The sequence below is a fragment of the Dasypus novemcinctus genome, chromosome 8 (assembly GCF_030445035.2).
Source record: "Dasypus novemcinctus isolate mDasNov1 chromosome 8, mDasNov1.1.hap2, whole genome shotgun sequence".
Classification (NCBI taxonomy): Eukaryota; Metazoa; Chordata; class Mammalia; order Cingulata; family Dasypodidae; genus Dasypus; species Dasypus novemcinctus.
The window spans coordinates 88,197,114-88,221,407 of NC_080680.1; the positions used below are offsets into that span (position 1 = coordinate 88,197,114).

At 47.6% G+C, this 24,294-nt stretch overlaps 1 protein-coding gene across 11 annotated transcripts in view; it reads left to right on the plus strand.

Annotated features, from left to right (window-relative positions):
- Positions 1–24,294, plus strand: part of LOC101428984 (kynurenine--oxoglutarate transaminase 1) — a 42,313-nt gene that overhangs the window by 3,273 nt on the left and 14,746 nt on the right. For 6 of the 11 annotated variants that reach the window (XM_071216920.1, XM_058302282.2, XM_058302280.2 and 3 more), the window contains exon 2: positions 23,262–23,472. The exons of the other annotated variants lie outside the window; for them this stretch is intronic. In XM_071216920.1, the coding sequence (XP_071073021.1) occupies positions 23,377–23,472 (96 nt within the window). In that variant the 5' untranslated portion in view covers positions 23,262–23,376. The remainder of the gene's footprint in view (positions 1–23,261; positions 23,473–24,294) is intronic. 11 annotated transcript variants of the gene reach the window in all.

Consider the following 24,294-nt stretch of genomic DNA (forward strand, 5'->3'; position numbering starts at 1 on the left):
AGATTTTGATCTTGGATCTGTGCCAGTCAGGGGTGGGCTACTTGTGTCTCACTTAGGGGCCCCCTCCAACCCCTTTGGCCCAGGAACCTGCCTCCTGGGCTCCAGAAGGCGTTTTTGTCTCCTCTGCCAATTCCAGAGCCACGGGCAACTGTGTCTAAGTCAGGGATCTTGTTAGATCTCCCCAGATAGGCCGTCACTTCCCTTGGGGTAGAACCACTGATTCAACAAATATTTACCCAACACTTTTCTTACTGGGATTCTGCTTTTTTAGATTGAAAAAACAAAAACAAAAAAAACAGGAATCCATCATTTGACAAGAGACTTTTTCCTGCTTGGTAAACTAATTTTTATGGAGCTATACAGGTTTATTTATTTACTTTTTTTTTTTTTAAGATTTTATTTTTTATTTATTTCTCTCCCTCCCCCCCCCGCAGTTTGTGTGCTTTCTGTGTCCATTCGCTGTGTGTTCTTTTGTGTCTGCTTGCATTCTTCTCAGCAGCATCAGGAATCTGTGTCTCTTTTTGTTGCGTCATCTTGCTGCGTTAGCTCTCTGTGTGTGCGGCGCCACTCCTGGGCAGGCTGCACTTTCTTTTGCGCTGGGCGGCTCTCCTTACGGGGTGCACTCCTTGTGCGTGGGGCTCCCCTATGCAGAGGACACCCCTGCGTGGCAGTGCACTCCTTGCACGCATCAGCACTGCGCATGGGCCAGCTCCACATGGGTCAAGGAGGCCCGGGGTTTGAACCGTGGACCTCCCATGTGGTAGGCGGACGCTCTCTCTCCGTTGAGCCAAATCCTCTTCCCAAGCCATACAGGTTTAAACATCAATAGCTTACTGTCTTTGACAGGCTACTGTGGGTCAGGACCTGTGCTAAATGCTTTCCATAGTTTATCCGGTATTTTTACTAACCCTCTTTTACATTTGAGCAAGCTGAGCCTCAGAAAGGCTATCATGTCAGTGACCAAGTTTCCATAGCTAGTCAGTAGTGGAACTGGGACTATTTTGTCCAACTCCAAATCCAAGCTTTAATTTTCTGTGGTTTGTATAACTGACTGGTTTCACCCAGACATAATACCCACCTGGCCCCTCCCCTCCCCCAAATCCTGCACTCCTTCCCAAAGCAGCCATGGTTTGTGTTGTCTCAGTAACAGAAAGTCTCCTGGCATTTTTTTTTTTAAGATTTATTTATTTATTTATTTCTCTCCCCTTCCCCACCCCCGCCTGAGTTGTCTGTTCTCTGTGTCTATTTGCTGCGTTGTCTTCTTTGTCCACTTCTGTTGTTATCAGCGGCACAGGAATCTGTGTTTCTTTTTGTTGCGTCATCTTGTTGTGTCAGCTCTCCATGTGTGTGGCACCATTCCTGGGCAGGCTGCACTTTCTTTCGTGCTGGGCGGCTCTCCTTACGGGGCGCTCTCCTTGCACGTGGGGCTCCCCATGCGGGGACAACCCTGCGTGGCAGGGCACTCCTTGCACACATCAGCACTGCCCATGGGCCAGCTCCACACTGGTCAAGGAGGCCTGGGGCTTGAACCGCGGACCTCCCATGTGGTGGACGGACGCCCTAACCACTGGGCCAAGTCTGCTTCCCTCTCCTGCCATTTTGAGCCCAGGCCCAAGGATGCTAAACATTGTGCAAGGTACTCGATAGACCTGCCCAATGAAGAACCTTCTCACCCCAAATGTGTACCCTGTTGAGAAACACCAAAACCAAATATCCTTATTGCCAAGAGTTGACTTAAGTGACATGGGGCTGGCCTGCTTTTGCAGTCACTCTATGCAGAGGAGAAGGGACAAGACCACTGAGCTGGACAAGGCATTACTCCTTCCCCAAGGAACTGGTGATCTCCTGCCAGCTGGGTAGCTGATAGAGGAGGCAGCATGTAGCTCCTGAGAGAAGGATTTTAGAGGGAGGAGTTTGGAAAGAAGGCGGACCTTATGTTTGAATCCCAGCTCAGACTCTTTCCAGCTCAGTCAGCTTTGTTGGTTGTTTTCTGTAGAGACGACAGTACCTTCCTAGTAGAACGTTGTGAGGATAAGAGAATTGGGGGGCAGAAGGTGGAATGGGGGGTTGTCAGGTGCATAGTAGATACTCTCTAAGCTCAGAACTGGGCCTGATGGCCCCAGAAGGCTTCAAAGAAGAGGCAGAAATAGGGCTAGGTCTTGCCAGATGGATCAGATCGGAGAGCGTGCTGAGCAGGGGGCAAAGCTCCAGTAAAGGTGGGCAGTATTTCTTCAAAAGCAAATGACGTGTATGTTTGCAAGGGGAGGGAGCTTGGAAGTGCAGCTGCAAAGACCAAACTGAGGAGGCTTTGGACTTCATCTGATATCAACACAGCCTGCTTGGAAAGGCTGGTCTAACGGGGCAGGTGACAGACGTCAGCCACCAGAGTATTGGTCACTAAGGGCGTCAGTGGGCATGGTCACTGAGACAGTCTACGTATCCAGGGTCACCTACCTCCTGGTCACTTAAAGTGGTGCAATCTGGCCAGGGTGGTGGCTGGTAGCTGCCAGATATGCCGATGTTTTGGGAACCCAGGGAGGGCACTGACCGCTGCTCACCAGTCCCTAGCCTGGGAGCAAGGAGGCCTGAGTTCTTGGATGCCTGGGAAGCGGGGCTAGAAGGTGTCCGAAAGGTCATCCCATCTAGTTCTGCTCCCCTCCCCAGGCGGGGTTAAGGGTCTCCTCTGTGCTTTCACCGCGCCTGAGTTGTCTCCATTACAGCACTTCTTCCACTCTTTTATCTTTAAATAATAACAATCTGTATCTCACTGATTTCTCATTACAGCCCTATGAAGCAGGTACTATCATTATCCTCATTTCAGAAATGAGACTCAGAAAGGTTTAGTAATTTGCCACAAGTCACTCAGCTAGTAAATGATTTCAGTCCAAGGTCTGTCTGATTCCAGATCATATGATTCACAACCTTGTTTTAAAAAAATAAGAAAAAATCAAGTGATATAGAAGTTTCTAAGTAAAACTCCCCAATCCATTCCCAGAGAAAGCCACCGTTAATGATTTGGTGGTGTCCCTTGAAACATCCTCGTGCACGAACATGAACAGAAATAGATAATTGGAAAAGGGAACTGACCAACAAAGATGAAAGTGCAGCAAAGAAATGAAAACCGATAAGGCTGAAAGTGAAATTTGAATCAAAGGTAAATGGAATAATAGAAGAAACAGCTGACAGTGGGAATGTTGACACCATACTGTTCAAGAGACTCCAGATATGTAGCCAGAGAAACTTAATGAAGGTAAACTGATCCACATAAACGAGGAAAGTGGTTGTGACGAAAAGAATGAAGATGGTCCAGAGGAAGTGACACCAGCAAAAAACTTCACACTAAAGGAACTCTCAGAGATATTTCACGACATCAGTAGTACAAAGGATAAACTGTTGGAAGTTGATCCAAACTTATAAAGGAGTATGACAGTTTGCCAAGGCTTAGTAAAGGTGCTCGTTCCATATCATAAGTTATATTATCAGAAGACAAACATTGTTCAAACAACTCTTTAAAAAAAAAAATTATTTATTTCTCCTGCCCCTCATTACTGCTCTGGGTGTCCATTCGCTATATGTTCTTCTGTGTCTGCTTGTCTTCTCTTTAGGCAGCACAGGAACCGATCCAGGGACCTTCCAGAATGGGAGAGAGGTGCTTAATCGCGTGTGCCACCTCAGCTCCTTGGTCTGCTGTGTCTCTTATTGCCTCTCCTCTGTGTCTCTTTTTGTTGCATCATCTTGCTGTGCCAACCCTTCTCGGGTCAGCTTGCCGCGTAGGCAGCACTCCTGCACGGGCCAGTTTGCCTTCACCAGGAGTACTCAGGCATCAAACTCTGGGCCTCCCGCCTGGTAGATGGGAGCCCGACTGCTTGAATCACATCCACTTCCCCAAACTACTCTTTTTTTTTTAAAGATTTATTTTTTTATTTATTTATTTCCCCTTCCCTTCCAACCCCCCCTCCCCATTGTCTGCTCTCTCTGTCCATTTGCTGCGTGTTCTTTGTCCACTTTGTTGTTGTCAGCGGCACAGACATCTGTGTTTCTTTTTGTTGGGTCATCTTGTGTGTTAGCTCTCCGTGTGTGCGGCACCATTCCTGGGCAGGCTGCACTTTCTTTCACGATGGGCGACTCTCCTTACGGGGCGCACTCCTTGCACGTGGGGCTCCCCTACGCGGGGGACACCCCTGCATGGCATGGCACTCCTTGCACGCCTCAGCACTGCGTATGGGCCAGCTCCACACGGGTCAAGGAGGCCTGGGTTTTTTCTGTTTTTTGTGTTTTTTTAAAAGATTTATTTATTTATTTCTCTCCCCTTCCCACCCCGGTTGTCTGTTCTCTGTGTCTATTTGCAGCTTCTTCTTTGTCCGCTTCTGTTGTTGCCAGCAGCACGGGAATCTGTGTCTCTTTTTGTTGCATCATCTTGCTGCGTCACCTCTCCATGTTTGCGGTGCCATTCCCGGGCAGGCTGCACTTTTATTGTGTGGGGCGGCTCTCCTTACAGGGCACACTCCTTGCGCGTGGGGCTTCCCTTTGCAGGGGACACCCCTGTGTGGCACGGCACTCCTTGCATACATCAGCACTGCGCATGGGCCAGCTCATCACACAGGTCAGGAGGCCCTGGGTTTGAACCCTGGACCTCCCATGTGGTAGGCAGATGCTGTCAGTTGAGCCCAATCTTCTTCCCCACAGTGTATTAATATGGCCTGGTTTCTTGTTTGTCTCCTTCATAGCTTGTTAGCTCCTTGATTGAAAAGAGGGTATCCTATTCAGCCTTGAACTCCTGGTGGTTAGTATAGGACATAGCATAATAAAGGCTCAATAAATATTTGCTGAAGCAATGAAGAGGTGTGTGCCAACTATATTATTGCCAGGCCTTGTACCAGGTGTTAACAATAAGAAGATAGAACAGAACAGAATCCTTGTTTTAATCAAGTCACAGTCTGGTGAAAGAGATGGTCATTCATTCTTTTTTTTTTTTTAAGATTTATTATTTATTTATTTCTCTCCCCTCCCCCCCCCCAGTTGTGTGCCCTCTGTGTCCATTCCCCATGTGTTCTTCTGTGACCGCTTCTATCCTTAGTGGCACCAGGGATCTGTGTTTCTTTTTGTTGCATCATCTTGTTGTGTCAGGTCTCCATGTGTACAATGCCATTTCTGGGCAGGCTGCACTTTCTTTTGCGCTGGATGGCTCTCCTTACGGGGCGCACTCCTTGCGTGTGGGGCTCCCCTACATGGGGGACACCCCTGAGTGGCACGTCACTCCTTGCGTGCATCAGCACTGCACATGGGCCAGCTCCACAGGGGTCATGGAGGCCCGGGGTTTGAACCGTGGACTTCCCATTTGCTAGGTGGACGCCCAATCCATTGCGCCAAGTCTGCTTCCCTATTCATTTCTAATTCAACAAAAGTTTATTGAGCAGCTATTTTGTGCTGGGTGTATAATGTCCATTGAAAGAGCAGCCTGCTAAAATAAGAAATATACCAGGACTGGAACTTGGGTTATCTCAGTAGGAATCTGAATGGATCACTTCCTCCTCGCAGGTCCATTGTATCCCCTTACATAAAGTGAATAGCCGAATTCTTTGGCTTTTTCAGGAAGGAGGAGTCACTTGCCCAAGGGCCATTGTGTCACTGCTCAGAGCCTCCCTTTGTTCCACAGTGGCAGTGAGTGTGGGCTTTGGAGTCAGAGTCCTGAGTTCAAGTGCCAGCTCTGCCACATGCTAGCTGCGGCCTTGGGTGTGTGACTTGGCCTCCTGTAAAGTGCTCAGCAGAGTGCCTGGCACAGAGAAAGTGTGCAGTGGATATCAATCACTGTCATTTCCCTCAGGGCAGACCTCAGGGGCATAGAAGGGCTGGCCAAGAGAAGGCCTGCTTCCTGGAAGTTGGAGGCCAGTGTGACCCGGGAAAGGCTGCCCACATAGGCCCCCCGGTACTGTGATGTCCCAGGTCTATGGGAAAGCCTTGAGCTAGGAGGCCAGTAGTGTGCTTCACGGTGGGCCTGGACCCCTGTGAAATGAGGCTATAGTCCCCTCCTGGGGCACAAAAGTCACCTGGTGCCTAAAGTGCATACAGCCCCAGGGCCTGCTTGCCCCAAGTCCACATAGGACTGTCTCCAGGCGCCCCCTGCTGGCATCTGGAGGAACAACACCCACCTGCTCTCCCTCCTCTCCACTCCCAGGGCACCTCCCAGGCCCCTGGCAGTGCTGACTGGTGAGGGCAGTCCACGCAGCCACCTGTGCCCTTCCTACCCTTGGCTCAGACCCCCCATGGCTTCTCTTTCCCCTTCAGGTTTCTGGAAATCACCCCAATTACACCCACGTGCTTGTATGCACACACTTGTGCAAATACTCATATTCACACATGGATTCACTTGTGTGCAGGGCTGCATTATGACTTCTATTCACTTTTGCTTTCATGAGCTCTTCTCTCCATTAAAAAAATTATATTTTACCACTATGTTGGTATAAAGAATTAGTGTCATCCAGCCTGGTTTTGTTATTATACATTAACTGTAATTACATTCTTTTCTTATTTTAAAAGAAATTTAAATTAGAACATTTTCATGGTCCCTTAAACATACTGTAGACTGTATGCATTGTCCTGTGCCTGATGGGAATGTCAGCCCTGCCCACGTGCATGTGTGAATTCACACACATGCCATATCATACAATTTCAATGAGTATTCTTAAACACCTGCTCTTTTAGTAACATCCCATCTATGTGCCAGGCACCAGGTGAAGTGCTTTCAATCCAATATCTTTTTTTTCCATTTTTATTGAAGGCTATCATTCATACATGAACATACATAAAGAGTAAGTGTATAGTACAAGTTGTGAACTTACACAACAAACACGCACATCATACAAGGGTCCCGTACATAACCCCTCCACCAACACCTTGCATTGTTGTGATACATTTGTTACAAACTAAGCAAAAGCATCTTCAAAATATTACTACTAACTGTAGTCCATATCTTACATTTGGTGTATTTTTCCCCCAACCCCCCTATGTTTTTAAACAAATCAGTTCTATTGATACATGTTAATAAAGCATACAGTTTGTCCAAAGTGCACAATCAGTGGTATTTCGTATAATCACATAGTTTTGCATTTATCACTTCCATCATTGTTAGAACATTTTCTTTTATTTCAGTAATAATAATGAAAAACAGACAAACAAGAACATTCCTCCCCTCTCAATCTCTCTGTTTCCCCTGCTATATATAGCTGCTATTTCTGGCTATTCTTGCACATTATCTTAAATTTATTTTATAAATAAGGAAACTGACATTCAAAGAGGTGAAGTGACTTGCCTCAGGTTGCACAGCCAAGTTTGTGATGCCAAAGCCTGTGTCCTAATCCCCTGCACCCCCACCATATCCTTTCCCTGGGTTTGCTGGGGGACTGGCCCTGGGTGAGCACCAAGGAAATGTCAGTAGCAGGACAGACCTGCCCACGGAGCACACAGTATAATGCTTTGTCACATGCCCACAGGCACGCCCGGGCACAATTTGTCCAGTATGCAGAATACACAGCACCCCTGCCCCTGCCCTGCTAATGCCTTGCGGTGAAAACCGATCCTCGTTTCCAGCCCCAACCCTGAGACTGTGATACTGGTTAGTCATATCCTTGTCTGGCATGGGTACCAGTGACTCTCCTTGCCCTCTGGATCTGGGTGCTCTCACACCCACCAGGCCACCTCTAGCGCCAAGGCACCACCTTTCCTGAGCAGCTGGCAGTGCCCAGAGAGGGTGAATGGCTGATGTGGCAGGGAACAGGGGAGAACCACAAGCCTGGAACTCTTTCCTGCAGGGAGTGTCTGATCTGTGCTGGGCACCAGCTGATAAGAGGGCTGGAAGCCCCTCCCACCCACCTCCACAAGTCCAGCATGTGTTAGCTGCTAGCTTACCGGTATCTCCAGTTTCCTCACCTGTTAATAGGGGTAAGGCTAGCCCCTGCTTTACAGAGGATCCAGTAATGTGTCCGTAGTCCTTAGGGTAGTGCCAGGTACACAGTAAGTGCTCAATAAACTAGAGGTGATGATGTTATTAATAGTATTCCTTTGGCTATTATCCAGTGAGATGATGAAGGCAGAGGAGGTGTAGTCACTTTAGGAGAAAGGACAGAACTGGTCAGGCCTGGAGTCTGATGTGGGCAAAGGTGGTAAGGAGAAGGTAGCCCACCAGGTGTCTGCAGATTTTGAACCAGGTGGTCAGGAGTCGGCAGAGTGGGGTCTCTGTAGGATGAAGTCCTTCTGGGGGAATCAGCAGGATGGGAGCAGCAGCCTTGAGTTCTGCCAGCTGAGGGGGACCGCCATCCTGGATTGCCCGAGACTACCCCGGTTTTAACACTGAAAACACCACATCCCAAGAAACCCTTCAGTCCTGGGCAAGCAGGACAGCTGGTCTGCCTAGAACACGCGGTGGTCAGGGGGCACCTACTGTGAGCTGGCGCTGCCTTCCAACCCCGTTGGCTGAGTGCCCTGAGGCTGAAGCACCCAGGCCACCCCCCTCCCCTTCGATGTGACACACCATGGAATGCCCCTCCCTGGAGAATGACATCACTACCATTTTTTGCCCCAAAGCACTGGCTCTTCGCCACAGAGATCAGAGAGGGCTTCCTGGCAACCTGACTCTGAGAAATTAGAGCATAAACTCTGTCCTGGCTGACTTAGCTCCTGGACTCCGCCCAGCTCTCTTCTACTTCCAGGCCTTCATACAGGCTCTCTCTGCCTGATGCACTTTTCTCCCTCCTTCTGGGATACAGCCTGACTGGCCATCCCCTCCAGGAAACTTGTCTGTGACCCCCTTACATTGGGGCGAGTGCCCCAGAGCGCTCTCTAGCGCCCAGTCCTCGCACTTGTCCGGCAAGGCTGGCTGGATGGACGAAGGCCCGGTGCTTGTGGGCCACTCCTGCCCCGTGTGGCCCCCGCGTGCCTGGTCCCCACTGTAGCCTCAGTGCAGAGCTGGCGCCTGGCCAGAGGAGATGCTCGGAGAGGAGCTGATGATTGCATGAAGAGCCTTTGGACAGAGAGCTCCAGCATTCTTTGCAGGACCTTTGGGGAAGAGACTGGGTTGGATGAGGGGCTAGAAGAGATGGCCTAGGGCGCTGCCCAGGTCAGGCCGAGGGTGGCTGTGAGGCCGGCAGGTGAGCAAAGCCTTGGCGGGCCGCCTGGCGCCAGGGTCCACACTTGCACTCCTGGCTTCTGCTGCCCTGCCTCCCCGCCCCCCCCCCCCAGGCCCCTTGCATGTTCCTCTCTCCCAACAACCACTGTTCTTTTTAAAAATGGTTTGTCTGCCCTCTCCCAGCCCCCACGCCTTGCTCACCCCATCCCGCTGTGCAGGCGTGGGGGCAGGTGGGGGTAGGGAACGTGGCCCCATGCACAGCCCTGGGCTCAGGGACGAGTGCAGAAGGGAACCCATCACTCCCAGGAAAGGCGAGTGAGTCCGCAGCACAGGCCCTGCAGGTCTGCGGAGCCCCAGAGGGGGCCACTGTGGCCTCCCAGTCGCTGAGCTCTCATGGAGCCCTGGGAGAGAAGAAGAAGGTCCCAGGACTGAGCTGTCCCCTCCCCACTTCCTTCCTCGGGCTGTGGTGGTTTGTGTCTCTTGGTGTGTGTGCACCTACTAGGTGCCAGGTTGGGTGCTAGGTGATGGAGACAGAGCATTACACCTGGCAGGACCTGGAGACCCACATGATCCCTGCTGAGGCAGGTCCCTGCCTGGGGAAGGTCCATCCACAGTGGGGAATGAGGGTAAGGGGAGAACACTGCCTCTCACCTGGGTAAGAGGAATATGAGGGCTGGAAGGGAGGTGATAAAGAATGTAGAGGGTCATTGCTGGTGGGCTGCAGGGGAGCAGGGTTGGTGAGAGACGAGAGAATTGCTGGGATGGAAATCAGAGAGCAGGAGTTTTGGAATGAGAAATCATCAAGTGATCCTGGAGAGTAGGCAAGGCCTCAAGGGGACATTTGTGGAATCAGCAGGGGCTCTTAGGGGTGCCAAACTGATGAGGGGGCTCAGCTGGCGTTAGTGATGGGGCAGGGCTGCTGTAGTCCTGTAATGTGGGGCGGTCCACATAAAGAAGAGGTGCCCTGGCTCCCTCAAGACCCTCTACAACTCACTGGGCAGTGATCGAAGTAAAAATTATAATTGCTGCCTCAGCCCAGCATATTACTGTGTTTAATACATAAGCACACGGCACTTTTTTGCATGGTTTAATATACATCAGGACCATGGTCCAACTCACGGTACTGTAAGAGGTTCTTTCTCACCCAAAGTCTGTTGGCACATATTGAAGCAAGACTGAGCAATGTCTGCAAGGGATCAGCCTTCCTCCTTCCACTTAGGCTCCATGGTCCCAGCTTCTTCCTATCGCAGCTTTAGACTGGCATAAGACTCGTCTCTCTCCCTGGGGCTTGTTTCTTTCCAGACCGTGTCCCTGGAGTACTCTCTCTTCCTGTATATCTGCTTCTGTGTGTCTACTTCCATGTGAGAGTTTGTTTTATCAGCCCAAGGGGCCTAGGAATTAACGCTGAGGCACTCTCTAATGACTTGGTTGAATCAAAGCCCTAATCTAGGGAAGCAGATTTGGCTCAACTGATGGAGCATCTGCCTACCACATGGGAGGCCCAGCGTTCAAACCTAGGGTCTCCTGACCCATGTGGAGCTGGCCCACGTGCAGTGCTGATGCACACAAGGTGTACCATGCCACACAGGGTTGTCCCCTGTGGGGAAGCCCCACATGTAAGGAGTGCGCCCCACAAGGAGAATAAAGCGCAGCCTGCTCAGGAGTGGTGCTGCACACACAGACAGCTGATGCAGCAAGATGATGCAACAAAAAGAGACACAGATTCCCGGTGCCACCAGATAATGCAAGTGGACGCAGAAGAACACAGAACGAATGGACACAGAGAGCAGACAATGGGATGGGGAGGGGAGAGAAATAAATAAAAATTTAAAAATCTAAAAAAAAAGAGCCCTAATCTAAACATAATTTAATCAGACATCTCAGCTGAATCTTATACAATCAAAGGGTATCACGGCCAAAGAAACAGACAAATTTACAAACATAATATCTCTTTTTGAAATTCATAAATAATATCAAACTGCCACAACAAATATTGTATGATTCCACTTATATGAAATATCTAGAATAGGCAAATTAATAGAAACAGAAAGTAGATTAGAGGTTCTGGGGGGAGGGACAGGGAGAATGGGGAGTTATTGCTTAATGGATATATAGTTTAGTGTGAATAAAAACTTTTGGAATGAGATAGAAGTGATGGTTGCACAACATTGTGAATTTATTTCATGCCACCGACTTGACACTGAAAAATGGCTAAAATGGTAAATTTTATGTTGTGTGTTTTTGCCACAGTAAAAAAATAACACTTTTTTAATTTGTTTTTTAAAGATTTATTTTTTATTTATTTCTCTCCCAAAGTTGTCTGCTCTCTATGTCCATTCGCTGTGTGTTCTTCTGTGTCCGCTTGGATTCTTGTCAGCGGCACCGGGAATCTGTGTCTTGTTTCATTGCATCATCTTGCTGCATCAGCTCTCTGTGTGTGTGGCACCATTCTTGGGCAGGCTGTACTTTTTCGCACTGGGCGGCTCTCCTTACGGGGCGCACTCCTTGTGCGAGGGCCCCTCTATGCGGGGGACACCCCTGCGTGGAACAGCACTCCTTGTATGCATCAGCACTGTGCGTGGGCCAGCTCCACACGGGTCAAGGAGGCCCGGGATTTGAACCTTGGACCTCCCATGTGGTAGGCAGACGCGCTATCCGTTGGCCAAATCCACTTCCCATTTTTGGGTTTTAAATCCCCTTTCTCTGTGTGAGTAGATGTTATACTGTTAATTTGTTTCAAGATAGTAAAGGGACATGATAATATATTTGATATAAAAAGGGGGTGTGGGTGTCATAAGGTCATGAATCACTGTTACAGGGGATGCTCACATGAGAGGGAGGAAGAAGTGGTTAAGGGACAGAGAGGTCAGGGTGTTGGAATCATTCAACAAGATTTATTGAGCACCTTCTACCTGCCAGGCAGGCACTGGGGAGACCAAGAAACAGACAAATCCCAGATCTGCGCCTCTTGTAGCTCTGTGGTGGTGAGGGTCACAAGCCCTGAACATAAATACAAATAAATAGATAGCGTTAATGCCAGGGGGTGCTACATGACACAAAGAAAGATAAAACCGTGATAGGGACTAGCAGGTGAGGGGACTATCTTATGCAGGGACAGCAAGGAAGGCTTTTCTGAGAAGGTGGCTTTTTTTTTTATGATTTATTTTATTTATTTCTCTCCCCTTCCCTCCCCCACAGCTGTCCGCTCTCTGTGTCCACCCGCTACATGCTCTTGTTTTTGTCTGCTTCTGTTGTTGTCAGCGGCACAGGAATCTGTGTTTCCTTCTGTTGTGTCATCTTGCTGCGTCAACTCTCCCCGTGTGCAGCGCCACTGCTAGGCAGGCTGAACTTCTTTCGCGCTGGGCGGCTCTTCCTCGGGGCTCACTCCTTGCACTGGGGACACCCCTGAGTGGCACGGCACTCCCCGCCCGCATCCGCACTGCGCATGGGCCAGCTCCACATGGGTCAAGGAGACCCGGAGTCCAAACTGTGGACCTCCCATATGGTAGGCGGACGCCCCATCCACTGGCACAAGTCCACTTCCCGAGAAGGTGGCTTTTAAGTAGAGCTCTAATGAAGGAAGGGAGGACATTGGGGAAGAGTATTCTGGGCCAAGGGAACTGCAAGTGCCAAGGCCCTGAGACAGTGCATTAGTAAGGGCGACGGTTCAGATTGGAGAGATCCAAATAAAAGTCACTTAAATAACTGCTTTTATGTAAGACTGGAGCTGGTGTGGTGGCTCTTCTTAGAAATCATCAGGGATCCTCTTCCAGATACTTTTTGCTGCATAACAAACACTTCCCAAAACTTAGTGTTACTCTAAGCAGGGTTATTTCCACTAGAAAGGCCCGGCCGATCCAGCGCTACAAAGGAGAAACATGCCTCTCAGTGAGAAGGTGCTTTATTGCAAGTGCACAAGCAAGGACCTGGGGGATTCTTCCCCAAACCAGTTCAAAGTGAGAGGCGGGGATAGGGTTTTTCTAGGGGGAATGGGGGTTGAGGATCAAGTAATAACTGCATGAAGCATTCTTGCCGTGTGAACGATGACTCTGGAATTTTTTACAGGGTCTCCTGAGGGGAGTATGGGCAAATTCCTTAATCCTGTGTTATCTCCTGTGGGCAAAAGTCCTGTTCGATGTTCAGTTCACAGCCTTATATCCCAGGGAAGTTATGGATTTCCTGGGCTCTAAGGTGCTCCTGGTACCAGCCTGTGATTTTGCTGAGATGTTATCTTATTCCTGACTTTCCTGGGAGTTGAACTGGGAAGGTCTGTTTATTGTTCTTCAGGAAACTAAGAACGAAGAGTAAACTGCTAAGAGTAGGTTAACAGAAAACCAGTTCAACTAGATCTGGGGAAGGTATTTGAATTTTTCAGAGCTGGTGAAGAAATTTTTAATAAGCACATTTTCCAGCTATAATTAGTGGCTTAAAACAACAGCAGTCATTTGTTTGGCTCACAGATCTACAGTTGGGGCAGGGCTTGGTAGAGATAACCTGCCTTGGCTCCACCTGGCATCAGCTGAAGTAGCTTCACTGAGGCCTGGAGGAATTCACTTCCAAGAGTCTCCTCCGTTTGCTGGCAATTTGTTGCTGGCTGTCGGCTAGGAGCTCAGCCAGGGATTTGCCAGGGCCTTGTTTTTCTCCACGGGGCCTCTCCATGGACTACTTGGGCTTCTTCATGGCCTAGTGGCTGAGTTCCAGGAGTGAATATCCCAAGAGAACAAACAGACTTGAAAGGCATTTTTTACAACCTTGGAAGTTACACTATCACTGATGCCATACTCTATTGGTCATGGCCATCACAGGTTCCCCCAGGTTCACAAGGAGGGGATTTAGAGCCGCCTTTCCATGGAAAGAGGGTCAAAATCACACTGTAAGAAAAGTTTGTGCAATGGGATATACTATTGCCTCTATCTTTGGAAAATACAATCTGCCACTGATCTAGACTCCTATCGTGGTCCTCTGCCATCTCTCCTCTGTTGCCCTAATCTGCACAGCCCAAGATGTCTCCCTTCTAAATCCCCATTCCATCCAATGAAAGGAAAAGAGTGAAGGGCGGGGCGCACCACATACCACTTTTGATTGTGTTCCATTGGCCAGGGTTAGTCACATGGCCAAACCTGGCTGCAAGGAAAGCTGGGAAATGTAGTCTTCAGTCTAGAAAACCTGACTAAAATGGCAAACTATGGCCTGAAGACCAAATCCTGCCACCACCTGAGATTGTAAATAAAGTTGTATTGGAACACAGCCATGCCCTTTCATTTACTTACTGTCTGTGGCCGATTTGAGAAGTTGTGATGGAGACTCTATGTCCTGCAAAGCCTGAAATATTTACTATCTAGACCTTTACAGAAAAAGTTTGTCACCCTGTTATAGAAGGAGAGTGAGTATTGGGGAAAGCTAGCAGACACCACAATAGACAGGAATGGTAAGTGCACCTGGAGGACCGCAAGCTTGAGGGAGAGAGGCCGGAAATGAGAGGGGAAAGGGGCCTCACCTCTGTCTAATAGGGCCTTGTAGTACACAGTGAAGACTCGGGATCTTGTTCTTAGAATGAGTGTTGTGAAGGAGAAAAGCAGCCTCTGCACCCAGGAGCTGGCCTGGCACCCCCACCCAGGACTTGGCATTCTCCTGTTGAACATGACCAGCTTCACAGAACGTTAACCAGTCTAGGCCACCCTATGACCATGACACGTCAAGACAAACAAAACCACTCCATAATCTTGTCCAAACACGTGCAAACCTGAACATTGTCCGAGCCACTCAATACCAAGCACCTCCCTCTCCTGACGGATACAATTGCTGCCGCTTTGCTGATTACAGCTTTACCTTTGCTCTAGTCTGCCCACCCTATAAGTAAGATTTATTGAGATGCTCAACCACAGAAATGGCCTTTCTGTCAGCACCAATCCAGAGTGGAATCCTGCTTCCTTGAACCCTCCCCCAAACCGTCCAACCCAAGCCCAAATCCTGTAATGAGTTCTAACCAGATCATCTGAGCCACCCTCTGGTTCCCTACGGTGTGCATTCTCTCTCACTGCAGCAAGTAAGAAACCATCTCGCTCAGTCCCAGGTGTGGTCCTGGTGGCCTTTGGCTGGAAGGTATTGAAAGCATGTTTGGTTAGGATGAGATCCGCCATGAATGAATGAAAAATCAAAAGAACAGTAGCTTAAGCAAGATTCCGTCACTCTTTCGCGCTCTTGATCAATTTGGCTCTCAGCCCCACATCCCCCAGGCAAAGGGGCCCGGGTCTGCTCATGCTTCCCCCTTCCTTAACCCTGTTTGCTCCATCTTAGCAAATGTGCAAAAAATTCCCTAGAGATCAGAAAGAACACAGGCACCTTAGCGCCTTGGCATTTGGGTACCTGTGGTGTGTGGCCTCTAACACAGACACCCACAGTGTGAGGGCAGCACCATTTCCAGGTGGTTTCTTTGCATTGGAATCCCAGACAAAACATACAGACTGTACACATTGCATTTGGTTGATACATTTTCTTTTCTCTCAACTTTTTATTTTGAAAAAGTCAAACATACAGAAGTTAAAAGAACTGTACAGTGGACACACACGCCTGCTGTTAACTGCCAGGTTTGTCGGTGGTTAACATTTTGCTGCATGTGCCAGTGTCTCTCTCCTCTCCCAGTCTTTGTATATAAATGTCTTGACTGAATCCTTTAAAAGCAAGTTGCAGAAATCAGGAGGCGTCACCCCTAAATACCTCAGCATGCATCTCCTAAGAATGCCATCCCCCCACATAACCACCCCCCCATTATCACACCAAAGAAATGTAATGCTGAGGCTGTCACGTCCCCTGATACACAGCCCACACGTTCAGATCCCCCCTCTTGCCCCACAAATATCTCCGGTAAACTTTTGTTCTCGTCTTTATTCTTGATCCAGGATCAGTTAAAGATCACATATTACATTTGGTTAAGAGAACAACCCCTCCCTGCAACATGCACACTTTTTTTTTCAGTTTTGCATTAACAGCTTCAGTAAATCAGGTGCCAAGATGGAACTAAACATATAGGAAATGTATTGGGGGTGGAAAAATGCCTGTGGGGGGAAACTGGGAGGGAACGGAAGAGGCTTGAAAAGCTGGCACTCATGCAGGTCTGACACCTGTGGGGGAAAGAGAGAAGGAACGAAGGCTGTGGTGCAGGTTCTCACGAAGTTTCAGGAAAACCTGTGAGGGTCCTTGAGAATCCCGTGTCTCGCAGCCGCAGGCCTGCCTCAGCGTCCTCCACCCATTGCCTGGCAGCAGCCCATGGGAAGCGTGGCTTCAGTGCTACCTGGGAATGGGTGATGGGTTTCTGAGCACTGCTGGGGCCCTCAGTCAACTAGGCTCTCCGCAGTCAGACTCATTCCCAAGGCCAGCACAAAGGCATTGACTTTTTTAAAATCTTGGAGTGCATTTTTTAAAAAAGCAAACAAAACAGCTTTATTGAGATATAATACACACTCCATATAATTCGACCACTTAAAAGATACCATTCATTGATTTTTAGTGTATTCCCAGACGTGTCCAATTCCATTTTAGAATATTATTATCACCCCAAAAAGAAACTTGATACCCATTAGCCGTCACTCCCCACCCCCAGCCCAGGGCAACGATTAATCCACTTTCTGCCTCTATAGATTTGCCTGTTTCATGTGACTGGAATCATACAATATGTGGTCTTTTGTGACAGCTTCTTCCATTTAGCATAGTTTTTTTTTTTTTAATGAAGGATCTGCTTTTTTTTTCCTCCTCTCCCTCCCACTTTGCTGTGTGATCTTCTGTGTCTATTTCTCTTTTTGTCTTCTCATTTTCTCCTCTAGGATTCACTGGGATTCCACCCTGGGGACCTCCGATGTGGAGAGAGGCTCCCTGTCACTTGTGCCACCTCAGGTCCTAGTTTCTGTTGCGTCTTGCCTTGACTCTCCCCTTCATCTCTCTTGTTGCATCATCATCTTGCCTCACGGCTTGCCACGCCGGCACTGGCTGTCCACACAAGCACTGGGATCCCCATGGGAGCACTGGCTCACCACTTGGGCTCTTGGCTCGCCGCGCAGGCATTCGGCTCACCACGCAGGTCTGGCTCACCACACAGGTACACCTTTACCAGGAGGTTCCGGGGATCGAACCTGGGTCCTCCCATATGGTAGACTAAGCCCAATCACTTTAGCCACATCCATTTCCCTACCATAGTATTTTTAACATCCATGTTGTACCCTTCATCAGCACTTCATTCCTTTTTATAAAAATTTTTATTGCTGTATTATATACAACATAACATTTCCCATTTTTACCACTTTCAGGTATACAATTCAGTACTGTTAATTACATTCACAATGCTGTGCTTCCATCACCATGATTTATCAAATCTTTTTTTTTTTAAGATTTATTTATTTATGTATTTTTCTCCCCTTCCCCCAACCCCCAACCCCCCACCCCAGCTGTCTGTTCTCTGTGTCTATTTGATGCGTCTTCTTTCTATGCTTCTTTTTTTTGGTCTTTATTCATTTTTTTAATATTACATTAAAAAAATATGAAGTCCGCTTCTGTTGTTGACAGTGGCATGGGAATCTGTGTTTCTTTTTGTTGCGTCATCTTGTGTCAGCTCCCCGTGTGTACAGCGCCATTCTTGGGCAGGCTGCACTTTCTTCCGTGCTGGGCAGCTCTCCTTACAGGACGCACTCCTTGCGTGTGGGTCTCCCCTGTGCAGGGACACCCCGCGTGGCACGGCACTCCTTGCGCATGTATCAGCCCTGCACATGGGCCAGCTCCACACGGGTCAAGGAGGCCTGGGGTTTGAACCGCGGACCTCCCATGTGGTAGATACACGCCCTAACCACTGGGCCAAGTCCACTTCCCTCAGATCTTTTCCGTTACCCCAAACAGAACCTCTGCACCTATTAAGCAATAATTCTGCATTCCTCCTCCCATCCTATAATCTACTTTCTCTCTGTGAATTTGCATATTCTAGTTATTTCATATAAGTACGATGATACAATCTTTTGTGTCTGGCTTATTTTTGTGTCTGGCCCTTTTGTGTCTGGCTTATTTCACTCAACTTCAAGTTTACCCGTGTCGTGTAGTATGTATCAGAACATCTTTCCTTTTATGGCTGAATGATATTCCATTGTATGGGTACACCACATTTTGTTTATCTTTCATCAATTTGATGGGCATTTGGATCATTTCCACTTTGGGGCTATTATGAGTAATGCTACTATCCACATTTACGTATGCAGGTGTTTTTGTAAACATATGTTCTCGTTTCTCTTGGATATATACCCAGGAATGGAATGACTGTGTTGTATGGTAACTCTGTATTTAACATTTGGAAGACCTGCCAGACTTTTTTCAAAGTAACTGCACCATTTACATTCCCATCAGCCAAGTATGAGAGTTCCAGTTTCTCCACATCCTCACTTGACTTACTATTGTGTCTTTTTTTATGATAGTGGTCTTAGTGGGTGTGAAGTGGTATCACATTGTGGGTTTTTAAAAAATTTCTCTTTAATTTTTTGGTAACAGATTGGTAAAATAAACTATATTAGTCAGCTAACAGGGTGCTGATGCAAAATACCAGAAATCTCTTGGCTTTTATAAAGGGCACTTATTGGGGGCAGAAGCTTACCATTCCCAGGCCATAAAGCATAAGTTACTTCCCTCACCAAAATCTGTTGCCATGTGTTGGAGCAAGATGGCTGCCGATGTTCAGCCTTCCTCTTCCTCCCAAGGCTCCGTGGTCCCAGCTTCTTCCAGTATCAACTGTAGGCTGGGATAAGTCTTGTCTCTCTCCCAGGGCTCATTTCTCTCCAGGCTCAGCTGCTCTGCTCTCTCTACAAGGCCAGCTGTGAACTATCAGGCAAACAGCTCCTCTCTCTTCCCAGACCCTGCCATGTCTACTGGAGCCTTCCCTCTTTCCTCATGTATCTGCTTCTCTGTGTATTTACTTCCTGGGGCTCCAGCATTAAAACTCACACTAACTCCTCTGCTTTGTCGTTTTCTCTGTGAGACACCACCCACCAAGGAGGCTGGGACTCAACGTCTTACTGACATGGCCCAATCATAACCCTAATCGTAATTTAATCAAGTAAAAGTGAAACCTCTGAAGATAATATAATCTAATACACCCAGAGGATCAGACCAGTTTATAAACACAATCCAATATCTATTTTTGGACATCATAAACAATATCAAACTGCTACATACATATAACATAAAAATCGTTTTAACCATTTTAACTGGACAATTCTTTGACAAATCACTGACATTGAGAATGCTGTGAAACTTTTGCCACTGTATAGTTGTAGACTATTTTCATCATCCTCAACCAAAACTCATACTCATTTAACTCCCCATCTCCCTGCCTCCTGCCACTCCTTGTAATCCCTTTTCTGCTTTCTGTCTCTATAACTATGCTTATTCTAAGTATTTCATATATGAGACATCATACAGTATTTGTCCTTTTGTGTCTGGCTTACTTCACTCAGCATGATGTCTTTCTTCATGGCTCATCCACATTGTCACATGTATCAGAACTTTGTTCCTTTTCTTGACACCTTGATTTTGGACTTCTCCTAGCCTCAAAGCTGCAAGCCAATAAATCCCCATTGTTTAAGCCAACCATTGCATGGTATTTACTTTAGCAACAAGGAAACTAAAATAGTGTTTGGTCCCAGAAGGTGGGGTGCTGCTATTACAAATACCTAAAAATGTGAAAACAGCTTTGGAATTGGGTAAGGCAGAGGCTGGAAGTATTGTGAGATGCTTGATAATAAAAGCCTGGATTGCTTTAAAGAAACTGTTGGTAAAAATATGGACATTAAAGTTACTTCTGATGAGGCCTTAGAAGGAAATGATAAATGTGTTATTTGGAAACTGGAGGAAAGTGATCCTTGTTTTAAGGAATAGCTTGGTGAAGATGAGGTCTGATGTCACATGGAAGGCAGAACGTGAAAGCCATGAACTAAATATTTAACCGAGGAGATTTCCAAGCTGAGTGTGGAAAGTACAGCTTGGTTTCTCCTTGCAGCTTATAGTGAAATGAGAGAGGAAAGGGATAAACTGAGAAGTAAACTCTTACGCACTGAGAAACTGGAAATTGCTCGGGAAATTCTGAGACTATCCAGATAGTGTGTTTTGAGGCTGGAGCCAGAAACAGCTCTATCACAGACCTCCCTGAGCTTCCAAGAAGCGAGTCCCTGGGAATAGGGCTCTGTGTGAGGGTTTAACTGAACATGGATCCACCAGCCATTTCAGTGGCAGTCAAGATTGGAGGTGCAGTTATCCACAAAAGATCTCTGGAAATAGCTGTTGTCTGATGGTTTTGACCCTGGTGACCTGTACACAAAGACAGGGATTTTGGCAAAATTTGTGTGAACCAAACCACTGCCAGCCTAGACTGAAAGGGACAGAGAAAGGACAAATTGAGATAAGAATGACTTCAAGGGCAGAGCCATGGAAAACAAGGTCTGGACCAAAGAGATCTCAGGCTAGGAGAGCAGGTCCACCCATGTTTGTGGAAAGGCAGGTCCACCCATGTATTTGGAGGAGGCAGGCCTTCCGCCCCATTGTTCAAGGAGAATGATACCACCCGATGCTCGGAGATGGTGGGGCTTGTGCCCAGTGTTCACAGGAGCCTGGCTGCCACCATAGTGCTCGGAGAGAGTGGAGCCTTCACCCCAGGGTTCAGGAACTGCATGGTTCTGTGCGAGTACTTGGAAAGGATGGGGCTGCCACGCCAGCAGGCCCAGAGGACAAAATATCCATGCACAGATGACCCTCAGACCTTGAAGCCTAATGGATTTTGTTCTGCTAGGTTTCAGAATAGTTTGGAACCCAGGACTCCTGTTTTTCTTTCAGTTTCTCCCTTCTGGAATGGAAATGTCTTTCCTATGTCCATCCTTCCATTGTACATTTGAAGCAGATAACCTGTTTTCTAGATTCCTTAGGTCCACAGTCAGAGGGGAATTGTGCCCCAGGACAGATCATACCTGTAACCTATTTTGATAAGATTTTGTACTTAGTGTTGTTTCTGAAATGATTTAAGACTTTTGGAATGTTGTGATGGAATGAATGTATTTTGTCTGTGGGGAAAAATGTGAATTTTAGGGGTCCAGAGGATGGACTGTGGTGGTTTAGAGCTATGTACCCTTAAACTTAATCCATTCCTGTGGGTGTGGACCCATTGTAAATTAGATCTCTTCAAGATGTCACTTCAGGGAAATGGATGTGTGTCAACCAATTGGGCTCCCGTCTACCATAGAGGAGGTCCAGGGTTTGATGCCCAGGGCCTCCTGGTGAGGGCAAGCAGGCCCGTGTGGTGAGCTGGCCCATGCGGAGTGCCGGCCCATGCAGGGAATGTCACCCCACGCAGGAGTGCCGCCCTGCGTGGGAATGCCATCCCGCACAAGAAAGCCACCACGCGCAGGAGTGCCGGTCGATGCAGAGAGCTGGCGCAGCAAGACAATGCAGTAAGAGACACAGAGAAGAGAAAATGAGAAGATGTAGCAGAACAGGGAGCAGAGGTGGCACAAGAGAGTAATCGCCTCTCTCCCACTCCGGAATGTCCAGGATCAGTTCCCAGAGCCACCTAATGAGAATATAAGCAGACACAGGAGAATATGCAGCAAATGGACACGGAGAGCAGGAGAGCAGACAATGGGGGTGGGGGGGGTGGGAGGGTAGGAATAAATAAAAATAATAAATTAAAAAAAAAAAAGATGTTACTTCAATTAAGATGTAGCCCAAATGAATCAAGTTGGGTTTTAGTCCAGATTATTGGAGTCCTTTATACTCACCATGAAAGTCAGACACAAAAAGCCCGAGGGAGCAACCAGAAGCTGAAAGTCAATAGAACCAGAAGAGAAGAGGAGGCAGGGGAGAGGCCCCCTGACAGAAGAGCCAGCACCAGGATGCCAGTCCTCAGAAGGAAGTCACCACCATGATGACACCTTGATTTGGGACTTTTCCTAGCCTCAAAACCATGAGCCATCTAAGAAACTATTGCCTAACCCAAAGTCATGAAGATTTATTCCTCTGTTTTCTTCTAGGAGTTTTATAGTTTTAGGTCTCATATTTAGGCATTTGATCCACTTGAGTTGATTTTGTGAGGCAGAGTCCAAATACTTTCTTTACATGTAGATATCCAGTTGTTCTAGCACCATATATTGAAAGAATTTCTTCCACCCATTTTGATTGTCTTGGCACACTTGTCAAATATCAATAGACCATAAATATTAGGGTTTATTTATTTATGGATTCTCAATTCTGCTCTTTTGGTCTAAATGTCTGTTTTTATGCTAGTGTCACACTATCTCAATTCCTTTTGTAGTACATTTTGAAACTGAGCAGTGAGTCCTCCAACTTCATTCTTTTTTAAGGCATTAACTTTTAAAATTTTATGTCTGTTAAGTTTCCTTTTTAAAAAAAAAGATTTATTTCTCTCCGCTCCCGCTCCCCATCCCCCTCCTCCGCCCCATTGTCTGCTCTCTGTGCCCATTTGCTATGTGTTCTTCCGCATCCGATTGCATTATCCAGAGGCACCAGGAATCTGTGTCTCTTTTTTTGTTGTTGCATCTTCCTGCATCAGCTCTCTGTGTGTGCAGCGCCACTCCTGGGCAGACTGCACTTTTTTGCGCAGGGAGGTTCTCCTTACAGGGCGCAGTCCTTGCACATGGGGCTCCCCTACATAGGGGATACCCCTGCACTGCATGGCACTCCTTGTGCATATCAGCACTGCGTGTGGGCCAGATCACCCCACAGGTCAGGAGACCCTGAGTTTGAACCCTGGATCTCCCATGTGGTAGGCAGATGCTCTATCAGTTGAGCCAAATCTGCTTCCCATGATTTAGGTTCAATTTTTTAGCAGAATAATTTGCAGGTAGTGTGTGTGCTTCCAGAGGCAGGACATGATGTTGGGTTAACTCTGTGATGTTCCCGTCCATTGATGATCATTGGCTGGACTATTTTTTCATTGGAGGAAGTTTCATTTTGAATGGATCACTCTAGTTGCAGGGTAGATGGGTTACAGGATTGTCCTAATGATTGAGGGGAAACTCATTCAACAAAGTGCTGGCACACAGCAACCACTCCAAAAGTATTATCCACTTTATGTTATTGTTGTTGTTGTTGTTGTTGTTGTTAGAGCTGTGTGTGTGGGACCCAAGTCCTGGACTTGGAGCTGTTTTCTGGCCAAGGCTCTCCCTTTCCTTCTCCTCTGCCTCTGGAGGAGTCAGCAGTGCCCTGTGGCTCGGGGAGGCATGTTCAGGAACGCAGCCACCGTCTCTGTGCACCTGGTATGGCCCCTCCAGGGAAAGAAGGCTGGAACTTCGCTCAACCGGTGCTTGCACCAGACTGTAAGTGCTCCAGCCCCTTCACTGCACTGCTTGCCTGGCCCTGGGCTCCTGGGTCTGTTTTGGCTCTGGTTTCGAAGCTGTGCATAAGCCCCCTCTTTTAGGAAGCCTCTGATTGCAGCAGGATGTGGGCCCCTCTCTTGTGCTTGCCTGTAGTCTGGAACTTGTCATTCTGCATCTGAATGGTCTGCTTTGTACTGCTTCCTCCCCATTGTCCCTTGCCCAGCACACAGTAGGTGCACGATAAATTTTGCCTGAATGGATGAGTTACCCATAAGCCCAAGAACAGGCACTATATCCTCACTTATCCAAGCACTGTTTGAAATACTTGAAGGTCACTCCTTTGAGTACCCCAAGTTTCTGGGGTTCTCTCATGATTTCTATCACCTTCCTAAACCCATTCAATTCCACTCACCTCTTCTGTTCTTCCCCCACCCCTCTTCAAACTCCCCTCACTCCAACTTCCATCTCCCATCTCCCCCTGTGCAGTCCCTGACTCATCCTCACTTTATATTTTTTTATGCATCCCCAATTCAAAAGTAATTCCATCTATATCAAATCTAAGATGCCATCAATAGCATGTTTATGGACCAGTATGGGGAATAAAAGCCGGTTAAACTCATGTCATCAATTGTAAGACTCTCCCGAATTCAGAGATGGTGTGATGTGAAAAAATACACATATTAGACTCAATCAAACATTGTATGTTCACCATACAAAAAAAAGTTGAAACAGAAAATCACATACACAAAATTAAAATCATCTGTAATTCTGTCATGCACAGAGAATCTTTGTTAATATTTTGTTAACATATGTTTTCTTCCA